The following is a 19,707-nucleotide window of genomic DNA, read 5'->3' on the forward strand; positions in this document are numbered from 1 at the left end:
TATTGTTCAGTTCGCAGTGTTATAAAATAAAAGTAGCCCAAGTTACTCCTTACTATATCAGCTATCTGCCAGTGAAAGTTCCGTCCAAATCGGTCTAGGCGTTTCAGAGATTAGCCGGAACAAACAGACAGACAGACAGACAGACGGACAAAAATTGTAAAAATTGTTATTTTGGTATATGTATCGTATACATATGCATTAAGTAAAAAACGGTTATTTTAATATTACAAACAGACACTCCGATTTTATTTATTGGTATAGATAACTTTATTTAATCATAAAAATATGAGTAAAATTTGATTTTCATTGAGGTAGGGACACATCAGGAACTATCTTGTTGAAAAATTCGAACAGCCTGTCTGGGGAAAACCTCAAACTTATAGAAACCTCATACTTATAAGTGCCCTATTATAGGCTACGGAATCCGCTTATTATCAGGCGAACCATACGCTTGTTCGTCACTTTTATGATATAAAAAATGAATTATTGTGAGTATACCCGACACCGTAGCGTAACAAGAATGCATTACATACAAATTGGCGGCGCAACATCGACTGCTGACAAAGTTGTTTGTTTTTACTGACCACATAGTTCGATTTCATTACTTCTTTATTTGTAACATATTTTAAATACTCTTTAGTAAATACATCAAGGAAAAAGGTTATTTAGTTTAGAAGTTACAGATTTCAGAATCATTGTATATACCTACAAAAGCTTTTGTAAACGTAATTAAAAGAATAGTAGCGATCGAAAACTTTTTATTTGAATGCATAAATATTTATTTATATATCTAGATAATTTTGTTTGCTCGCAAACTAAAAAAAAAAACGAGTTCAATTAGGTACATCGACAAGTAATACAACGTAGGGACACGAAAAAATAGTCAAGCAAATACGCATTATTAGATATACGTAACTCGAAAATTATTGTCAAATCTCAATTAAATTTCAATGGGATCATATACCTAACGCAATACAATTCGATTAAAAAAAATTATCGAAATTGGTCCACGTAGTCAAAAGTTAGTTTAGGTTACATACAAAAAAAAAATACAATCGAATTAAGAACTTCCTCCTTTTTTAGATGTCAGCTAAAAATTAAAAATTAATTGCCAAATGTGTTCTGCTGTTTATTGAATGGATTCTGTTTTTGGATTATTTTTGATGGCATGGGGGGAGGGGGTGTTAGACAATGGTTACATCAGCAATATTTATTTATTATTTCTTGTTTCCTTTTATTTTTCAAAATTTAGTAGGTTTTATTTTAAGCAAATATTATTTGTCTATAAATATTGCAATACTAACTGTGTGAAAAAAACCTGAATAGATTTAAAAATGTACCAATGTTTAAGTAATCATAGGGGGGGGGGGGTGGATAGGATTTTGGTGACTTTCGCTGATAAGGAGGAGGAGGGGCTTAAAATTACTAAAATTCGGCTTACGTAAATATATGTGTGTGATGTAGATGGCCCCTTATATGTTTATTGTTAGTAACTATAAAATAAAAAATAAAAAGAATACTTTGTAGAAGGTTCTTGAGAATTAAATAATTAAGAAAAGAACTAAAATTTGAAAATGTTACGATTATTTTTTCATTCTTACACGTTTCACAGATTGCATCACAGGGCAGGAAAGTCGTCGGGTCAGCTAGTTTCTAATGAAAATTACAATGTTATACATATTTACAAAGCAAACATATAAAAAAATTGTTATATCTTATTGTAGTATATATATATATATATATACTATATAGGTATAATCATTTTCCGCATCGAATGGTATAATATCGTTATCGCCTTCATTCGCCTTCTTGAATTATTATTGTAGTCATGCTAATATATGGTAGAATGCACAATATTATACATACCTATTCACTTAGAATTATATAAATCTTTTTTAACTGTGTCCCAAAAATTCCATAATGGACAAATCAATATTTTTGGTTGTGTTCCTCATATACGGACATTTTACCATAAATATGCTAAGTTCCCAAGGTAAGTGAATAAATGGCTAAAATATAATTTATAATATAAAGATGTAGTTCATCCTGTGGAACTGTAGATTTTACACAATCTAGTTAGTTGCATTTTCTTGTGTTCTCTCCATTTATGTTTGCAGATTTGTTTATTTTTTTGGGTATTTTTAACGGTTCACTTCAACTTTAAGGAACAAATAGGATAGCTGTAGATAAATACTCACACACTCCTTTTAATCGACTTTAAAGCCATTGTTCACGCCATTCGTGAACCGATATTGTATTTTTATTCTATGAATTATTTTTCTTTGGAATTGCTTATATATTGTCAAACCAAGGAGCTTCGTCGATTATTTTTTTTTTTTTTTTATACATAGATAGGCGTGCGTTTGACCGCTATTTCACCTGATGATAAGTGAAAATGCGGTCTAAGATGGAGCACGCTTGCCTAGAAGTAGCCTATTCACTCGCGACTTAAAGATCCCCAGGTCATAGCTTTCAGGAAACACAGACTACAGATTATATTTTTTTTTTAAAGTCAATAATGTAGTATCACAACTGTTTCGTATAACACAAACATACAGTGTAGACTAGATGTATTTTGCGGTTTCTTCCTCAATAAAGACTGTTATAAAATTTAGATATTATTATTTTTATATACTCATGAACGTATATCTATTAAGTAGTTAAATTACAGAATCACAATTAATACCGAAAACACGTTCACGTTTTACTTCCTTTCTGACTTGGGATATTGTCAAGTTGTCACATTTCATTATCAATTGGGGCCCTAAGACTAATTATAAAGGGAACAACGCAAATGTGTGTTGGTGTGCATTACTGCGATAAGATGGCAATATAGGCTTGTACGGTTACTAATACCGGTAATATTTACATAATTTGGAACAGCGAAACTATGAAGAATTTTTTCCATTATTAAACCTACATTTTTTGATATTGTTCTTTTTTATTTTAATGTAATATTGTAATAATAAATAAGAAATGATATATAAAAACAATGCTTAGTATTAATTGATGATTGATCCAGCCCGTGACATCCCACTGCTAGTCGAGGGACTTTTTCTCTATTTAGAAGCTTAATATAACCACATTCCACCACTGCGGGTTGGTAGGTAGTTTGTCCACCGGAAGTAACGATCGCTATCGTGTCTGATTCATAGTATTATTGTCTTACTTTGTATTATTATTTGCTTATCTTATACAAAGACAAATTCCAGTCTGCTTATAAGTTTTATTACTGAAGGTTTTACTATATCTGTACAAATATTTATTTACTTTGTAATGTTATTTCCGTAATTTTAATGTATTTATGTCATGTCGATTTATGCATGTATTAAGTTTATATATATCTTTAAATAAAAAATCCACACATCAGTCATTCTTCTCACACCATTTCAGAACTATTAACACGATAATTTTTTTTGAGAAGTAAAATAATAATTATCTAAATAGGCAATAAAAACTATTATCTGTACTATTTATTAAAAAAAAATAGAGGTACGAGTGTAATTAGAGCAGATTAAATTTACGAGGTTACCCTTCTTATAACTAAGCACAAAATTATGGGAAGTTTTTGTGTTGGTGATAACATTTATGTGACAGCAGTCTTATTAAGAATTTTCTATAAAGCAGACCTTTGCCAAAAAAATTTAAATTTTTAACTGCTATTTTTTTATTTCAATAATTATTTTTTATTATTACAAATAAATAGAGCCATTATTTTTTCTTAAAAATGTCAGTTAAAGTATTTGCTGCTTTCCTTTTGTGTATTTGTAAGTATATGAACATCATTATTTCCTTTAGTCGAGCTACAATATTTGTAAAAGAGTTTTTAAAAAAATTGTTCATAAAATATAAATGTATAATATAATTATTTTATTATAATATGACAAGTATTTTAATTATTCGGAAACGACAGACATTTTTAAAAAACGTGATTTAAAATGTATTAAGTATTTATATTAAATTAATAGCTATCCGGACTGACTACATTCTGTCAAAAGGTAATAGTAAAAAAAAAAAATATTTTTTTAAGATTAAAAACTTTCGTGGGTCTTAAGGAACTCTCTTGACAATAATGATCACAAAAAAAAGAATTATTTAATTTTGTGCCGTAATTCGGAAGTTATGCGCGTACACAAATTTCTATAATCCATTTTTATTTATTTAGATAGATTGTATCAATTATCATAGTCAATTTCTATTCAATTTCAATTTCTATTTTTTTTCCTATTTCTATTTTAATTTCTATTTCTAACTTGTATTTGACGACGCGTTGGCGCAGCGGTCACAGCATTGCCTGTTCCGGATCCCCAAAACAGGCAAAAATCCTACTAGGGTCGTTGGGTGTGAAGCGTTTATTTATTTTTATTTTATTACGACTGTTTTACGGGATATTTTATTCGCATATACATTGATGTATAGTGATATACTTACGATTACAGTATATATCACAACATATATATATATATATATATACAAAAAGAAGTGTTACATAGTAAACTAATATTTTTTCATCTTTCAGCAAGTGCATTTGGGTTATTTGAAGAATGTGTAGTTCCGCCTTTAGTTTGCCCGAATGAAAATATAACGTTTTGGCTATACACCAGGTAATTCTAAATTATTCTAAGCAATTTATTAAAAAAAAAAACGAGTGTGCTTTAGACCACACGACTGAATTAAAACTCCTTTAGTTGCCCCTACAGTAATATACAAAACGTAACTATCTCTCTTTTTCTATCTTCACTACTTTATATCTCGCTCTCAACTTCTGCTCTCCTCGCCCGATCACACCTTTCGTAACGCTCTCGTCACGCATTCTACAGCTTACTCCCCAACTCAAACGTGCATAAAGAAGTTTTATTTCAATAATAAATATCTCTGTTTAAAGTAAGTTTTATATACTATATAGTTTTTGAATTTTTGATAAGGCAACCTTATTATTATCTTTGCAGTATTTATAGCTATAATATAACCTTAACCTATTCTTGATCAACTTCAAAAAGACACACACATTTCAAAACGATAATCCGTTTAAATTAATTAATTGAAGAAGATATTGCGTACTCTCCAAGGTGACGCTGAATAAAGTGGAGCTGGTGAGAAAAATAGCGAAATTGCAAAATTTGTTGACATTTAACATATTGTAAAAAATTAAATATCTTATTTAGTTCACGAACTCCTTAACCGAATTTATTTATCTTTATTTAATTAACCGTAAACATATAGTAGACATTGGTGAAAAATTTACACGGTTTTTAATTACTTAAATTTTATTTGTAATTCTATTTAGGGCCAACAGAGATACTCCTCATGAACTAACAGTTTCCGACCCAGATTCTATTATTACAGCGCCATGGGTTGAAAACAGTCCAGTTAAGGTTCTTATACATGGATATACAGGATATAAAGATTATTCACCTAATACGGAAATAAGGCCAGGTAATTATTATTTGTATTTTTAATTTAAAAAATTGATGAATATTTTTTTTTATCTTGAATTTTTTTGAAATTGTAATTGATATATGGTTTTTAATTGTCACTTAGACGAATAGTATAAAATCTTTAAACGACGATAGCATTATATCTTATACTATTAAATGAGTAATTCTTGTATATATGTATGTATATAATTTGAATCTCGGAAACGGCTCCAACGATTTTCATGAAATTTAGTATGCAGGGAATTTCGGGGGAGATAAATAAATCTAGGTAGGATTTTAATTAATTTTTAGGAAATTTCGTTTTATCCCAGTTTTTAGACAAAAAGAAATATCGTTAGAATACGAAGGTAAATTTCGCAACTGTCAGTAAAGTTGTAATAGCTCAGGTGGGAAATCGACCGGTCGTGATCGAAAGGACCATGGTTCAAATTCTCGGTCGATTAGAATTTAATTCTTTTTTTTTCTAGTTGCACTCGTTATTTTTTATTTAATAATGTATGTAAAATTAAAAAATACTATTCATATTTTGTCATTATTACTTTTTAATTATTTTTTTATTTTTGATTTTTTATATTTATTTATATTTTTTATCATTGTCGGTAAAAAAATAGTATCCATATTTTAATTAATATTTAAATATGAGTTCCAAAAAAAAAAAAAACGATTTACTAAAAATACCGAGTTATAAACTAATAAACATTATCTGGTATTGCAATAACTAGAGTTAATCCCATCGGGATCTTGGGTTGGCATACGACTCAAAGCTTTTATTTGATGCACACGTTTCAAACGTAGTTAGTAAGGCTAATGAGGCATTAGCCTTACTAACTACGTTTGAAACGTGTATTTGTATTTAATTTACATTATTAGGATATCGAAAGATTTTAGAAACATTAAAATTGTCTAAATTTTGTATTGCGCTTTTATCCGTAGTCACCTCGAATATGCTTCTCAGGTGTGGGATCCTAATTATAAAATCTATATCTTACATTTAGAAAATATTCAAAAATAGTTCTTAAGGTTTATACAATATCGTTTCAAAACATATTTGGCGGATTATTTCAACCGATGCCGAAAGTTCCACTTACTCACTTTTTACAGCAAAGAATAATAGCGGATATTTCCTTTTTATTTAATATTGCAAATGGGTCGAAGGATGTAGCTGAGCTGGTTAACAAAATTAGACTGCACGTTCCATAAACTCTGTTACTAAAACATGATCTTCTTTACACTCCTGGCAACCGTAGTATCTATAGGCAGAGCAGAAATTAATATTTGATCAGAGCTAGTCGTTCTCACCATGTCATCATCATCATCTGTTCAATGTGGCGTGTCGGAGGGTCGATATTGATCTCCTTAACATGAGTGTAACATGATTAAAAAGGCCGATGTGTAACGATTTTTTCGATTTATTTCAAAAGTGGTGTATTCTTGGCTTTTGTATATAATTATTTTCGTACTATTTTCTATCTCATACCAACTTATTTTTATTGTATTGTTATTTTACTGTAAATGTAACCATGATAACATAACATGCATTAATACTAATTATATTCATTAATACTAGCTGTGAAAACTTGTTATTGGCAGAAAATGTTTGGTTTTTTTATAATTATTTAATTAGCTGTAAGTTTTCGAAATTTGAAAAAAAAATTTAAAAAAATAGTTATAGCTAAAACATTATCAAACAGGTGTATATATGCCTCTATCATATAGTTTACAAATAATTTAAAACAAAAATATTTCAGCATACATGGAATGTTGTGACTACAATATAATATCTGTAGACTACAACAAGTTAGCCCTGGAACCTTGTTACATACAAGCTGCCCAAAACACTGAATTGGTAGGAATGTGTCTAGCCCAGTTAATTGACGAGTTGGTTCAGAACTATGGATTTAAGCTGCCACAGTTTCATATTATAGGATTCAGTCTCGGCGGACAAACAGCCGGTCAAGTTGCTACATATTTGAAATCTGGAAAACTTGACAGAATTTCTGGTAAGCTAAATTAAAATAATGTACATTTGTCAGAATATTGGTTTACAGAACATTTGTTTCTATTTCTATATATGAATAACTTTTTTTACTTACACTCAGGATTACAGCAAATGTAATGTGAAATGAGGCTACATAGACTTAAACCCGTTTCTTGCTCACTGACTAATCAAAAAAAAAATTTTTTTTTTCTTACAAAACATCTTAACAACTCAGAAGGTTATTAACCAAATGCTCATCATAGAAACTTCAAAGACACTTAAATGAAGTACAAATTATTTCACAACTAATTTTATGTTAAGTATAAAAACTAAAAATGCGCTCTCAACGACACTTGTTTTTTTTATATTAAAAAAGTGGGAAACAAGTCTATAGTCCTCCTGATCGTAAGCAGGTACCGCATCCTGTGGACGTATGCAACGCCAAGAGTTCCAAGTTCCGACAAAGTTTCCGACCCCTTACTCTTCCCTAGAGCTCTGACTACCTTACTTACCACAGGAAAACAACAGTACTTGAGAACAATATTATTTAGCTGTGATCAAAAAATTAAGAATATTTTTTTTAAATCTAATTATTTAATCAAATTAAAAAGTAATAATTAAGGATTAATTATTAATTAAATTTAATTTAATTTTTTAATCATTAAAGTTGTTTGAGCACAATAAAAAATATATAATAATAATATACATAATTATATAAAAAATGTAATAATAATATACAACAAGAAATGGAGTAGATAGTATTGTAGCAGAATTTGTATTATGTAACTAATTTTTAGGGCTTGATCCCGCGTTGCCTTTATTTGCAACGATAAACAAAACGAGAAAATTGGATTCATCTGATGCACAATTCGTTGACGTTCTTCATACTAATGCATTAGCAAAAGGAAAATTTGAAGCAAGTGGTCACGCAGATTTTTACCCTAACGGAGGAATTATGCAACCTGGTTGTATGTCTACTGAAAATCAAAGTAAGTTATCTCTTAACGTAGACAGAAAAAAGTATGCCACTCTAAGTAAAAATTAAATACCACAAAAACTCGTCTATGTAAAAATATTTATATTCGTTGAATATTTATTTGAATACAATACAAATAATACTACGGCTTCGCTTCAGCCTGTAATATCTCTATAATATCCCTGTAATATCCCTGTAATATGCTGGGTATAGGCCTCTTTTCCCATGTAGGCGAAGGATTAGAGCTCAATCCACCACGCTGCTCCAATGCGGGTTGACGGACATAATTATGTCCGCAACGATCGCTATCAGGTGTACATGATAACAACCTAGGCCGACTCACATGGACTAAAAAACCAGACCGGAAATAAAATAATATTTGTATAAACACAAATATCCACTCCAAGCGGGAATCGAACCCGCGACCGTCGGTGTTTAGGTACCGCTGACACGGCACACACACACCATTACGCTAGAGCGGTCGTCCAAACAACACTAATTTTAAAAAATTATTGGTATCTACGAATTTGAATATTTAATTGAGAAAGTAATACGAAACACTTATGTATAAATTATTAGAATTATTTTAAACGAATTTGAAAGTATTTTATATAATAAGGATAATTTAAGTTTTTATGTACTGTGTGGCTACGGTACTAAAGAATATAGCCACCCCCTCTCTTCCCGTGGGTGTCGTAAGAGGCGACTAAGGGATAACACAGTTTCGCTACCACCTTGGAACTTAAAAAGCCGACCGGTGGCGGGATAACCATCCAACTGCTGGCTTTGAAATACACAGGCCGAAGACGGGCAGCAGCGTCTTCGGTGCGACAAAGCCAGCCATGCGGTCACCAACCCGCCTGCCCAGCGTGGTGACTACGGGCAAAACACATGAGTTCACGTTATTTCTGGTGTAAACTTGTGGAGGCCTATGTCCAGCAGTGGACTGTATAGGCTGTAATGATGATAATGATGAAGTTTTTATAGTTACTTAATCTGCATCATTTTTTTTTTGCGTAAGTAGATTTTTAATCGCAGTAGTAAGAAAGACTAGTTAATTAACGTTTTAAACGTGTGAAATTCATGTGATTAGTATCAATATTTTGGTAAACTGTACGAGATTATAATCATAAAGCAAAATATGTTGTGCGTTATAAAGCGCTAAGTAATCTAATGAAAATACATATTCTAAGTAAGATAGGCTACATCAAAAGACACAAGGAATCGTCTTTTCAAAAAATCAGCGTCTTGTTTTTAACCGACTTCCAAAAAAGGAGAAGGTTCTCTATTCGATTGTATTTTTTTAATGTATGTTCCTTCAAAAGTTTTGACTGGGTGGACCGATTTCGACAACATTTTTTTTAATCGAAAGGTGGTGTGTGTCATTTGGTCTCATTTAAATTTATTTGAGATCTAACAACTACTTTTCGAGTTATATCTATGTATGTATCCGACCGAATTTCGGCCATGGCGACCACTTCGACCCCTTACAGGGCTAGGCGCTGGTGCGCACGGAGATGGCTTATATAGCCGATTTTTGCAGTAAACTCCCTTGCACAAAGTGGGCAAGTGAGCTTACCGCTCTCATAGTTAAAGTGAATGGCGGCGAGTGGACGGTCCCTGAGCTCATCGCGCTTGGCGTCGAGGTCAGCTAGTCGCTGCTCCTCAAATTCACCAGTACGCTCCCTCACGATCTCGCGCCATTCCGGTCGCTGTGCTGCCAAACTCTCCCATCGAGAGGGCTCTATATTGCATCTTTTCATGTGACGTTTCAGAACATCTTTGTATCTGAGGAGTTGTCCACCATGCTTTCGCTGGCCTTCCTCCAGCTCAGAGTAAAAGATGCGCTTCGCCACTCTCTCCTCCGACATCCGTGATACATGACCGCACCACCGAAGTTGGCGACGCATCAAATATGCCTCAATGCCACCAACATTGGCCCGTCTTAGAACTTCGGTATTACGTACCCGATCGGACCATCTGATCTTCATGATGGTGCGCAGGCATTTAAGGTGGAATCGATCGAGAGTGCGTATATGACGACGATACACACACCAGGTCTCGGAAGAGTAGAGAAGGTTTGGCAGCACGATCGACATATAAACCGAGATCTTAGTAGCCAGCTTAAGGTCATGCGAGCAGAAGACCTTGGAACACAGCTTTCCAAATGTTGCAGCTGCAGCACTTATCCTGCTGTTGATCTCGGCATCAAGGTCACAATTAGCTGTTATAGTGTTCCCCAGATAACGAAATTTATCGACCTGTTTCAGCACATCCTCACCAAGCTTAATGGTCAGTGTCTCCCGACCATGGATGTCTAGAGACATTACTTCCGTCTTTTTAACGTTGATCTTTAGGCCGAATTTGCAACATGCTTGGTGGAAAGCGGACATCAGCTGTTGCAGGCCGTCTGGGGATTCTGCCAAAAAGCACAGGTCATCGGCGTACATGATCTCTGTGATCAATGCATAAGAGACTTTGGTGCGCGCCTTAAGTCTAGCTAAGTTGAAAAGACTGCCATCAGTGCGAAAGCGAATGCGAACTCCTTCAGAAACAGCTTGTAGGATCTCCTTGACTACTACTGCAAAGTATAGGGCGAACAGTGTGGGTGCTAGGACACACCCTTGCTTTACCCCACAAGTAACGGGAAAAAAGTCGGACTGTTCGCCATCTACGGAGACGCAGCACTGCATATTGTTATGCAGGAGTCGCAGAAGTCTCACAAACTTCTCTGTGCATCCTAGCTTTCCCAGTACTATCCAGAGGGCTTCGCGAGGCACACTGTCGAATGCTTTCTCCAAGTCAACAAAGCAGAGATACAGCTGACGTCCCTGTTCTCTGCTTTTCTCCTGAAGTTGACGCACCGAGAAAATAGCTTCACATGTGCCTCGGTTAGGTCGGAAGCCAAACTGGGTTTCAGGCAGGATCCTTTCTGATAAGTCCCTTAGGCGGTTCAATAGAACTCTGGCAAAGACCTTCCCAGGAGCAGATAATATTGAAATACCGCGATATGAACTACAGTCAGAACGATCGCCCCGGTTCTTGTAAAGGGCACTAATACGAGACAATTTGAAATCGTCTGGGACTCGCTCCTCCGCCCACATTCGGACAAACAGTTTCCAAAGAGACGTGTGCAAATCCTTACCGCCGTACTTCAACAGCTCGCTTGGTATATGGTCAATGCCAGCTGCCCGCTTATTTTTCTGCTGTCTGATGGCGGTGACAACCTCGTCGAACGTCAGTGGCTCATCTAGCTCGATAGATAAAGGGAGTTGAGGCATTAAGCTGATGTTTCGCAGATCCGCTGATCGATCCACGTTGAACAGAGTGTTAAAGTGTTCAGCCCAGCGTTTTAATACTTCCTCCTTGCTAGTGAGGAGGTGTGAACTGTCTAAAGACCTCAGAGGTACTTTTGCTCGGCAGGAAATACCAAGCAGCTTTCGCAATTCGCAGTAAAACTCCCGAAGCTGATTAGTGTCAGCAAGCCACTGCATTTGACAAGCTTTGTCACGCCACCACTTATCTTTTATCTGACGAGACAGCTTGCGCAATTCTTGGTCACTCGCTTTGACCGCCGCAATGTTTCCGCCTCTTCTACTGTGCTGTCGCAAGAGTTCCCGATGTTTGTCGAGTGCTGCCCGGAGAGCCTCATTGTTGTCATCGAACCAGTCTTCACTACGCCGGTCTTTGGTGCCCAATGTAGCTAACGCGGTTTCCATAATATGACTAGACATAGCTCCCCAAGCAGCACTGACATCATCCGTCTCATTAGCAGGCAACAGATTTCCCAATAAGGCTTCGGCATATTGTTTTCTAGCCTCGCAGCACTTTAGCCTATCCACGTTTAAACACACAGGCTTTTTCTCTATGGATCTACGAGGCCGGCGGAGGCGGAGTCTTAGCTTGGTGACAATGAGTCGATGGTCAGTCCAACAGTGCGCACCTCTCATAACACGGGTGACTTGTACTTGACTGATATCTCGTTGCCGTATGATGGCGTAGTCTATCAAATGCCAGTGTTTAGACCGCGGGTGCATCCAGGTTGTCTTGTGCTTAGCGGCAAGCCGAAACATAGTGTTCGATATCGCAAGGTCGTATTGAGCACATAGACTGAGCAGCAACTGACCATTGCTGTTCATGTTGCCGACTCCATGTCTGCCCAGAACTCCAGGCCAAGCCTCATAGTCTCGGCCAACTCTGGCATTGAAATCGCCTAGCAGCAATATCTGCTCTTCGCTGTTGATGTTGTTAAGGCATTGAGATAATTCCTCATAGAATTTGTCCTTGATGTCATCAGACTTGTCCAGCGTTGGTGCATAAACACTGATGACATTAAGGTAGTTGTCCGAGTCCAGGTGAAGGCGCAGCGTGGTAACGCGGTCCGTGATGTGCACAGGACATTCATGAAGTCGCTTTGTTAATTGAGTTTTGATGGCAAATCCTACCCCAGACCTACGAGGTTCAGATGAAGGGGTACCCTTCCAGAAGAAAGTGTAACCGCCTCCAACCTCCACCAGCTCTCCTTCATCAGCGAGATGTGTTTCGCTGAGTGCAGCCACATCGACATTATAACGAAGAAGTTCACGAGCTACTATAGCGGTTTTGCGTTCGGGGCAGGCGTTGCCATCTCGGTCAATGAGCGTTCTTACATTCCACGCGCCAAATATCATGGTAGGCGGTTTCATGATTGTTTTACTCTTTCTGTTACGTCGACCACGAATTAGATTGATGCAGTGGCAGCCGCGGTTACTACCACTTTCCGGGTTGGGACGAGCCTTTTTTTAGGGCACCTTTTCTAGCCCCCTCCTCGGCTGAGCGAGGAGAGCAGTGCCTCCCTAAATAGGGCTGCTCTGTCACCCCAGGTGCTGCCGAGTTCGCATTGTCGTCCCATACTTGCAATGCGAAGGCGACCAGGACGTGTATTCACGCCCCTGGGGCCGCCTATGTGTAGGTATCAGACAAAGCCCGGCTCGCATCCCGCCGGACCTCTCTACCTCAACCCATCGCCATAGGACTTAGCGTACACGGAGTCCATGAATCGGAAGCAGTCAACTGCGCAGGATATATTAAGGTGCGCGAGCGTTCGCGCATACGCAGGCGCACACACTCGTCCTCCCCCTCCCTAATTCAGTGGAACGGTGAACCGATACGACTGTGGAAGAGGTCGGATGATGTGTCTGGCCGACGGTAACTATACGCCCTCTGCCGTCGCCCTAGGCCATCCACCTTGCCTTGCTGAATCGCCGAGTGTACCAAACCCCTTCGCAATATCTACATTGGGTTGCCACCCTCGCCGAAGCAGACTTTCAGTGGGGATACTACTTCTCGACGGGAGGGGGCCAGAGACAGTAGCAGCTCGGGAAGCCGGGGTCGCATACCCGTATACCACAATACAACTTTCGACAGAAGTTGCAGTGGTACCCCTGACTATAAGTTATATCTAATAACATGTTTTTACTTAACTATTTTTTCGTCGACCTACGTTGTATTATACCGCATAACTTTTTACTGGGTGTACCGATTCCGTATATTACATATTTATTTTAATAAAATTGCTCGTTAATGGAATGATAGTTGTAAACAAACGTTGAGATTGTTTTCTTATTGGCTTGATAGGTCATAATTAGATCGGATTGGTCTAGTCAAAATGATTTTACGACTAACAAAATGTGATGCATCGAAAAGTTACAATAATATTTGTACAAGATGACCGGTCAGACGTCGTCCTGTCTTAAGAACTGTCAAACGCATTGAGCAAAAAGTGGATCGATAGTGAACACCCAAACCTAGTGCTATGAATTATACAATACTTTATGACAAATTCCCATAGCTACCAAAATTACACAAAAATCATAAATATCTTATGCTAGCTTCTAATAATTACTAAAATATAATTTATAATATAGAAAATATGACGTATGTATAAGAGTTCCTATAAATGCACTATACAGGTTATATATTGGTTGATGATTTTTAATTTAATCGAAAGCTGGTGTTTATTAAGTAGTTACATTTAAATTTCATTGAGATCTGACTACAACTTTTTGATTAATCTTTGATAACGCGTATTTACCTGACTACGTTGTATTACTAGTCATAGCAAATAAAATTATATAAATATAATAATATATTTGTGTTGTATAGCGAAGTCTAGCTGTGATCACGCACGGGCTCCACTCTATTACGCAGAATCAATCATAACGGATATTGGGTTCTACGCAACCAAGTGCTCATCGTGGATAGCCTATGTGATAGGGTGGTGTAGCTTAACGTCTAATGAGGAGGTTATCTATGGCGAGTATACTCCGAAAAAGTAAGGAAACATTTAAAATACCTTTATTTATTGCAGGTTTACTTTGTTTGAAATGCAGTTGTTCTTTTCTTTTACAAAGTCACCATCATCATCATCATCATTTCAGCCTATTGCAGTCCACTGCTGGACATAGGCCTCCACAAGTTCACGCCAAAAATGCGTGAACTCATGTGTGTTGCCCATAGTCACCACGCTGGGCAGGCGCGTTGGTGACCGCAGGGCTGGCCCTGTCGCACCTAAGACGCTGCTGCCCGTCTTCGGCCTGTGTATTTCAAAGCCAGAGGTTAGATGGTTATCCCGCCATCGGTCGGCTTCTTAAGTTCCAAGGTGGTAGTAGAACCTTGTTATCCCTTAGTCGCCTCTTACGACACCCACGGGAAGAGAGGGGGTGGCTATATTCTTTGGTGCCGTAGCCACACAGCACTTTACAAAGTACCCATATTAAGTCAGAATTAACCCTATTCGATTTTGTTTTAATCCTAGACTAAAAACTAGAAATACACAAACACACAACACAAACATATATAGGTTGTAATTTCATTGCGTAAAATATTGTAAGCTCTTTTATGTTTAATATATGATCTGGGTCTTATGAAATCAGGCCCAGCCAACGTTAATTATTTAATTAATTTAAAAAATGAAGAAGTTAAGTTAGTTTCTCCATAAGCCGTCCAATGAGCGCGTAAGCCCAGTTATAATGTACAATGACAGAAAGGTTTCTACAGAACTAACTTGCCTTCTTAATTAATTTACTTTATTAATTACTTGCGAACTGTAAAGAGTTATTTTTCAGTCAGCAGAGTTATAAAATAAATAAATTTCTAAAATAAAAGAAGCCTAAATTATTCCATATTACATCAGCTATCTGCCAGCGAAAGTCCTGTCATGTATATATTAGGCCCCCGTTATATATATATATATATATATATATATATATATATATATATATATATATATAAAGCCCGCGGAATGAAAAAAATTTGAGAAGTAAAATCTATTGAACGAATGATTTCGTTATGTTTAAGCAGACACTCCAGTTTTATTTATTTATATAGATGTATAGATTATCGTTGTATGGACGCGACTTCATGAGGCAACCTATCAGATACATGACGATATATGTATTATCCTGCATATGTACTGGAGCCTTTTCATTACATGCATGATGGTATATATTCTTTATCGCGGTTCTCGTACTATATTAAGTTTTCATTAATTTTCGAAATGTATAAACGACTCTGCCTGCAATCATTGTATAGAAATAGTGTTGTGTCATACATTTGCTAATATTTATTGTCAGGCACTGCAAATTTTTATGTATCCGTATTTAAAAATATTTAGTTATTCATTGTATTCATATTATTGTTACATATAATGTATTTATCTTTAAATAAAACGTATAAATTTTTATTAAAATATTTGATAGAGTAGTTAGACATTGCGATTAATTTTTGGTTAAAGCTTTAAGATTAAATTAATTTTTAAAGATAATCAAATTTAACTTTTTTTCAGCACTACAGGCTTATACTTCTTTAGTACTAACTCGGAGCCGCCCTATGCTCGCGGCCCTCAAAATACGGACAGAGGCTATTTTTGAAGAAGTTACCACAAATAGTAAATTTTGTTGATTTGTATTTGAAATAAAAATAAATAATGTTTGAAAAATATTGCATATATACTTTATTAGTGATTGTTTGATTGTTAACCTATAACAAGCCACTGCTGCGCATATGATAAGTCTCATTCTCTATGTAAGAAAGCATTTACAGCTTAATCTACCAGTTGCTCCACTATGGGTTGGCGGATGTATTCTCTTGTATGAGTCGCTATCGATTGTGTATGATAATAAATGAAATTGACTGCTTTACGTGCACTCCCAGACACGGTGAGGAGACCTACAAGTATAGACACCAAGGCTAGAAACAAAATATTTGATTAAATACAAATATCTTTACCGAGTGGAAATCGAACCCGCAACAAACGGAATTAAGGCACCAGATAAGTTATATTAATAAGTAACGAGTAAAACTTAAGAAAGTTGAACATTGACCTACTACTATGCGTTAGTTTAAGTTTGTTATATTTAGGGCAAATGTATATATATGCAAGGACTTCTTTCAAAATCATAACGAAAGAATAGACATATACAAATAGATACATAGGTATTTCAAATGACTCTAGAGTATTGATTGGTCCGTATTTTTTTTACCTAATTGAATTGACTGACTACTATGAATTTGGCTGAATGAATTACTTATCCTAAAAGAAATTTCTTTTTCCGAGTAGAAATTTTTTCGTCTTCCTTAGAAGGACCGGACCAGGCATGCCTGATCAGGACTAGATAAGTCATGTGACGCAGATGATTGGTCTGGACCTGATCAGGATGAGATGGGATTTCCTGATTGGGTCCAGATTTGCCTGGAAGAAAGGTTGCTTGGAAGAGATCGCTGTATTAGCGATAAGGCCGCCTGTTGCAGCTGATGCAAATTTTATTTTTATATTTCATTTGTTATGCTATTAAAACCTTGTATTAGTGTGCGAAAGTGTAAATAAATAAATAAATTACCTTATTAATTGCTTCATTGCTAGCTTTAAAAAAAGTATAAGTTTCAGATACTCATTGTGGTAGTAGGAACATAATATTACGACACTTGATGGGTTTCCCCTTAAAAACTGAAAAGATACCAACTTAATAACAATATCATCCAATACAAGTTCAGTTATGTAAAATTTCTTAAAGATGTCGAAATATATATAAATCACTTGTCAAAAAGTGAGTATCGAATTTTGAATACTGGTCAGTTATAAACCAAGTTTTTTTTAAATAAATAATTAATGCTAACAATACTATGATACATATTATATCTGTAAAGTTTTCTTAGTTCAATAATTAAAACTAAATAGTACCTACTTTTATTTCAGTAATGCAAAATAGATGATTTATGGTAATGAATTTACACTGAGTATATATTATTATACAAAACTCCTTCCATAACCAAAAAAAAATACAATTAGTGGACAAGTAGAATTAAAAAAAAATAACAAAATAAACTTTCTAGGAAACAAAATTATATTTCTTTGAAGTACGTGTGCAAAACTTATGATACCTTAAACTTATTATTATTTACTTTAACTTTACTTTACTTACGACTTACTTTTTGTTTAGTTTTACTTATATAAAGTAACGTAATGCTCCTTTGTAAAGAATACATTTATATAGCAGCTGAACACAACTCAGCTCAGCACAATTTATATTCAACACATCTCAGCTCATCCCTCATCTTAACTGCACTGTAATATATTACCTACCCTCCACTGCGTCAGATGTCAGTCACACAACTATATTATTTTGCCTATTAAAATAAAATAAAGTAAGTTTTATTTGTTTTATTCTTAATGTTTGTTGTAATTTTTTGTTACTATACTGAGCATACGTATTATGAGATTGCAAATTACAATTCAATCAAAAGGAGGAATTAAGTAAAAAAATACTTATTTAAATACAAAGTGTTTCAGTTCCGCATTTCAATTTTGTTTAGAGGTTCACCTTCAGAGTGTTATGATACCAGTGCAACAAATTAAGGACGTAATATAAAAAGTGAAACGGTCAACCGACTTTTCGAGAATAACCAGCTGCTACGATGAAACACAACTGTTTTTATTTACATGATAAATAAACTTACCTTCACCTTTTAAACACGGATTAATATATAATTTTCAAATATAAAACCGAATATATTATAATTCAATAGTACCTAAAAATATTTAAATTATGTGACATAAAAGGTTTTGTTATTTTGTAGTTACGGCTCTCTATGTAATATGAATATTTTTTTTTTATCAAACATCTATTTAATGTCTTTTAAGTGTAGTCCACTAATCTCTGTTTATTTTTAAGAAAAAACACTCATGAAGACGTAGATCCGCTATGAATTTGGACATACAAATCACGATCCTGGTCCGATTTGAACTGATATGATGATGAGATTTAAATGTAAATGAGGTAGAAAATATTTTTTCCAACATATCTATAAAAGTTTAAGAAAAGCGGAGCTCAGCAATGTTAGGTAATCGTCTGGTAAACCCAATACACAGTGCGGATATAACGACCGTCACTTATACTTTACAGTTTTGTCAATATCCTTATAGCCATCCTCATTTGCAGTTGCAAAACAACCATTATACCTAATTTATTATTAAAGTGTCTTTTAAGCGTGGCGCAAGGTTGTGTAACTACCGCCTGCAAGTAGTATTTAGCGTAATCACTGGAATTTTGTTTAACACTATTGTCAAATATTTTTAGGCGCTAAACGTTTTGTAGAGTTGAGGTAACTTTAATATATAACTCTTACAATAAACAAGATATAAAGTATTCCTCTACAATTTTATTCATGTTTACATTTATAATTTTTTTTTAATTTATAAAATTAAAAAATTTCACTACTTTGAATCTGAACGTGTTTTTAACCGATCTCAAAAAAGGAGGAAGTTACTCAATTGAATGGTGAATGGTGAAGTGGTTCAATTGATATATATATATATGAATTATGTATGTTCGGGGATAACTTCGTCGTTTATGAACCGATTTTATAATTCTTTTTTTTTTGTTTTGTTGGAAAGGAGATATCCCAAGTGTGGTACCATGATAAGGAAACCAGGATCTGATGATGGAATCCCAGAGAAATCTTGGGAAACCTTCGAAAATCGTAGTGACGACTGTTGCGTTTGTTAATTTTTTTCGTCTATTTACGTTGTATTACTTGTCGATGTATTTGAAGTCGGTTTTTTTTTTCGTTTGCGAGCAAACAAAATTATATAGACTATGTTTAACTGAATAATAGATAAAGCATTCTTTCTCCATTACATTTTAAAACGATTACCAAAATCTGTCCCGTAGCACATTTTCTATAAATAATTGTAGAGGTTATTCGACGGCATTTTTATGCACTAATGGCCAAGTCGGTAATAAAAATGAGCGAATAACGTATATTTGTACATATAA

General features: G+C 34.9%; 1 protein-coding gene across 1 annotated transcript; it reads left to right on the forward strand.

The window, feature by feature from the left end:
• The first annotated feature begins 1,920 nt into the window (after nucleotides 1-1,920).
• Nucleotides 1,921-16,372, forward strand: LOC123655999 (inactive pancreatic lipase-related protein 1-like). The gene is made up of 7 exons (XM_045591722.1): nucleotides 1,921-1,993; nucleotides 4,520-4,604; nucleotides 5,288-5,436; nucleotides 7,187-7,438; nucleotides 8,214-8,405; nucleotides 14,537-14,705; nucleotides 16,218-16,372. Exons 1-7 carry the CDS (start codon nucleotides 1,921-1,923, stop codon nucleotides 16,300-16,302), a joined length of 1,005 nt encoding a protein of 334 aa, XP_045447678.1. The 3' UTR covers nucleotides 16,303-16,372.
• Nucleotides 16,373-19,707: the final 3,335 nt, after the last annotated feature.

The sequence above is a fragment of the Melitaea cinxia genome, chromosome 8, assembly GCF_905220565.1.
Source record: "Melitaea cinxia chromosome 8, ilMelCinx1.1, whole genome shotgun sequence".
In the NCBI taxonomy this organism is placed as follows: domain Eukaryota; kingdom Metazoa; phylum Arthropoda; class Insecta; order Lepidoptera; family Nymphalidae; genus Melitaea; species Melitaea cinxia.